The 3,397-nt window shown below is 47.2% G+C and overlaps 1 protein-coding gene across 1 annotated transcript; it reads right to left on the bottom strand.

Annotated features, from left to right (window-relative positions):
- Positions 1–1,591: 1,591 nt before the first annotated feature.
- On the bottom strand, positions 1,592–2,811 carry LOC122545736 (fucolectin-like; the record flags this gene model as incomplete). Its single annotated transcript, XM_043684667.1, has 2 exons — positions 1,592–2,467; positions 2,550–2,811. Coding segments are annotated over 2 exons (431 nt in total), but the record flags the coding sequence as incomplete, so codon positions are not given.
- Between the last annotated feature and the right edge of the window lie 586 nt (positions 2,812–3,397).

Below are 3,397 nucleotides of genomic sequence, written 5' to 3'. Positions count from 1 at the left end.
ACCAACACAGCCTTCAGCTCCCTCAGTCCTGGTAACAGACAACACTGTCTATACCTCTAATTACACTGTCCCTAGTTATACCAACACAGCCTTCAGCTCCCTCAGTCCTGGTCACAGACAACACTGTCTATACCTCTAATTACACTGTCCCTAGTTATACCAACACAGCCTTCAAGTCCCTCAGTCCGGATCACAGACAACACTGTCTATACCTCTAATTACACTGTCCCTAGTTATACCAACACAGCCTTCAAGTCCCTCAGTCCGGGTCACAGAGAATGTATCTTTGCAGAATTATGTTTTTTTTCTTCAATTAGTTATTGACTTGAACTATTTCCATCAGTGATGGACAGGGTGTCCTGTCCTTAGAATATTCATTTCCTTGGAATTCATCTGTTTTGTGGATTGCAAAATATCCCCTTAAATCCTTAAATACTGACGACTCAGTCTGCATTTTCAAACAGTTGTTTTTGTTTTGCAACCAAAGACAGAAAGGGAACTCTCACTCAATCTGAAAGCTCTCAACTTCAACTTGAGTCTGAACTGATTTGGATTCTGTCCAGTGAATGTCTTTATTGAACAGAAGACACACAAGTTAAAATTCAATGAGAATGTAATCCATTTATTCATTCAAAGGAAGAAACCATCAAGCAAACATGAAAAAAATGATTTGTATTTCGACAGCAACATTCACAATCTCAGGATGTCACAGAGTCCAACAACCAAATAAAGTGCTGCTCAGCAAGCTCTAAGGTACACCCAAGGAATACAAAGACATGATTGGCAGACAGAGGGTCAGTGTTGAGGGAGTGCCGCACTGTCGGAGGGTCAGTGCTGAGGGAGTGCCGCACTGTCGGAGGGTCAGTGCTGAGGGAGTGCCGCATTGTCGGAGGGTCAGTGCTGAGGGAGCACTGCACTGTCAGAGGGTCAGTGCTGAGGGAGTGGGCACTGTCGGAGGGTCGGTGCTGAGGGAGTGGGCACTGTCGGAGGGTCAGTGCTGAGGGAGTGGGCACTGTCGGAAGGTCAGTGCTGAGGGAGTGCCGCTCTTCCTGAACTGTCTTTCGATGAAACTTGAAGCTAAGTTGCTGCTGCTCAGTGAAGTGAATGTCCTATTGAAAGATGATCTGTGGAATTGTTTCCATGTTCTCCAATTGAATTTTGTGGAATGATTGGAATTCCTGCAAGTGGAGCCGTTACTATGGAAATGCAGCTTATAGACATTCCCTTAGAGAGCTCTTGAAGAGATGGCGGCACGGTGACTCAGTGGTTAGCACAGCAACTTCACAGCACCAGGGACCCGGGGTGGATCCCAGCCTTGGGCGACTGTCTGTGTGGAGTTAGCAGATTCTGTTTGGCGTTTCTCCCACAGTCTGAAGATGTGTAGGTTAGGGTGAATTGGTCATGCTAAATTGTCCATCGTGTTCAGGGATGAGTAGGTTAGGTGCATTAGTCAGGGCGAAAGTGAGTACTGCAGATGCTGGAACTCAGAATCGAGAGTGTGGTGCTGGAAAAGCACAGCAGGTCAAGCAGCATCTGAGGAGCAGGAGAGTCGATGTTTCAGATAAAAACCCTTCATCAGGAATGGGTGGGTTACTCTTTGGAGGGTCAGTGTGGACCTGTTGGGCTGGATGGCCTGTTTCCGCACTGTAGGGAATCTATTTTATTCTATCGATCAGACAGGGCCATGTGACTAATTCAATCGTTTTCTCAATGAGCTAGCATCTCAAGTTGGATGGTCTGAATGGCTTCTTTCCATGGTGTATCATTCTGTGACATGATAATCTCGGAGACAGAAAAGCCGTTGATGAAGACAGCTGCGAAACAGATTGTGAACAGACTGACTGTGCTGACTCCAGGGGTGTTGGCACTGAGGTGGAACCAGCAATCCAGGCATTCAAGTGAATATCCTGTGGGCGCAGGTTCCCAGTTCACTGGGGTTAAATTTAAATTCAACTGGTCAGTTGAGAATGTAGAAACCCTCGGAGTTAACAGTGACTGGCAAACAATGATCGATTGTCATTAAACCCCATCTGGGTCACCAATGTCCTTAGGGAAGGAATCTGCCATCCTTCCCTGGTCTGGCCTACATGTGACTCCAGACCCACAGCAATGTGGGTGACTCTGTCCTTCCCTCTGGAATGGCCAAGGAAGGATGGTTTGGGGGGTGAGTAATTAATTCTGATCTGCTCAGCGATGCTCACATCCCATCAATGAATATAGAAGGAAGCAGGAGGAGACAAAGACATGGGTTAGGGAAAGCTGGAAGAGAGATTACTGGACCTATTGATGAGTGGACAGTTACCATTGGCAGGGCTTTATTATGAAGAGAGGTTGACCGAAGACCTGCACCTCACACAGAGTCAGCTTTTTGTTTCCAGGGCGAATAATGTTCACATATCGACCTTGCATTCCTGTACAGTTAAAGATGTCTGTCGCTCCGAGAGCCATGGATTCCACTGTGGTACACCTGAAATGACAGACAGAGTGGTGTGAGTGAGCAGAGAGCACATCCACCAGTCACTGGTATGAGGACATATTCACCCACTCACTTTGGGCTATTGATGCCATCTTTCTGGCCCGAGTCACCAATCCGGATTTCTGCTCCCGCGATCGCTGCCTCTCTCTCCTTCATGTGGTTGGTTATTTTGATGGACCATATCTGGCACTTTTGGCGGAGGTCCAGTCTCCACCAGGGGTCATCTTCCTGCTTAGTAATGGAGCAGGAGTCATCAGTCTTCCCATCGATAGCTTTGTTTGCCTGTTGGTGAGTGCTCGACTGAGTAGCAATACCATACACTGCTATATTGGAGGCTGTCAATGATATTCAGTAATGTCAATATTTTCTCCACGCCCCGAGGCGTAAAGCCTTAACATTCCTGATCCCCCACACAGACCCAAGATTCAGCTTGTCCGCACTCCACTCACACCACCTGTCCAATTTTTGATCTCGAGACCCATACATTCTGTGTCTGTGTGCTCCTCTCTCACTTCACATGACCAAGGGGCAGCGCTCTGAAAGCTTGTGATTTCAAAGAAATCTGTTGGACATCAACCTCGTGTCGTGGGAATTCTGACCATTTTCAAAGGAGCAGATTGGCAGAGAGTTGATGAACAGCTCAGAGCAGAAAGCTGGTTTTTCAGGAGGATGTTACAGAAACAGAGACACAGGTTGCCAGGGATTTCAAAGCTGCAAAGCTTAAGGTAATACTAATGATAAGAATTGAGGAGAGCAGATCTCTCGTTTGGCCCAGAAACGGCTACAGAGATAGGGAGGTACTTACTGATACAGAACCTATCGGTCAGTGAGCACAGGGGTATGCAGTGAACAGGACTTAGGGAGAATTAAAGTCACCTTAGTCTGAGAGGGGGGGAGGTTTAACCTGAGGGTCAGTACACC

Source organism: Chiloscyllium plagiosum, unplaced genomic scaffold, assembly GCF_004010195.1.
Source record: "Chiloscyllium plagiosum isolate BGI_BamShark_2017 unplaced genomic scaffold, ASM401019v2 scaf_81609, whole genome shotgun sequence".
Classification (NCBI taxonomy): Eukaryota; Metazoa; Chordata; class Chondrichthyes; order Orectolobiformes; family Hemiscylliidae; genus Chiloscyllium; species Chiloscyllium plagiosum.
This window is presented reverse-complemented; position numbering and strand designations above follow the sequence as displayed.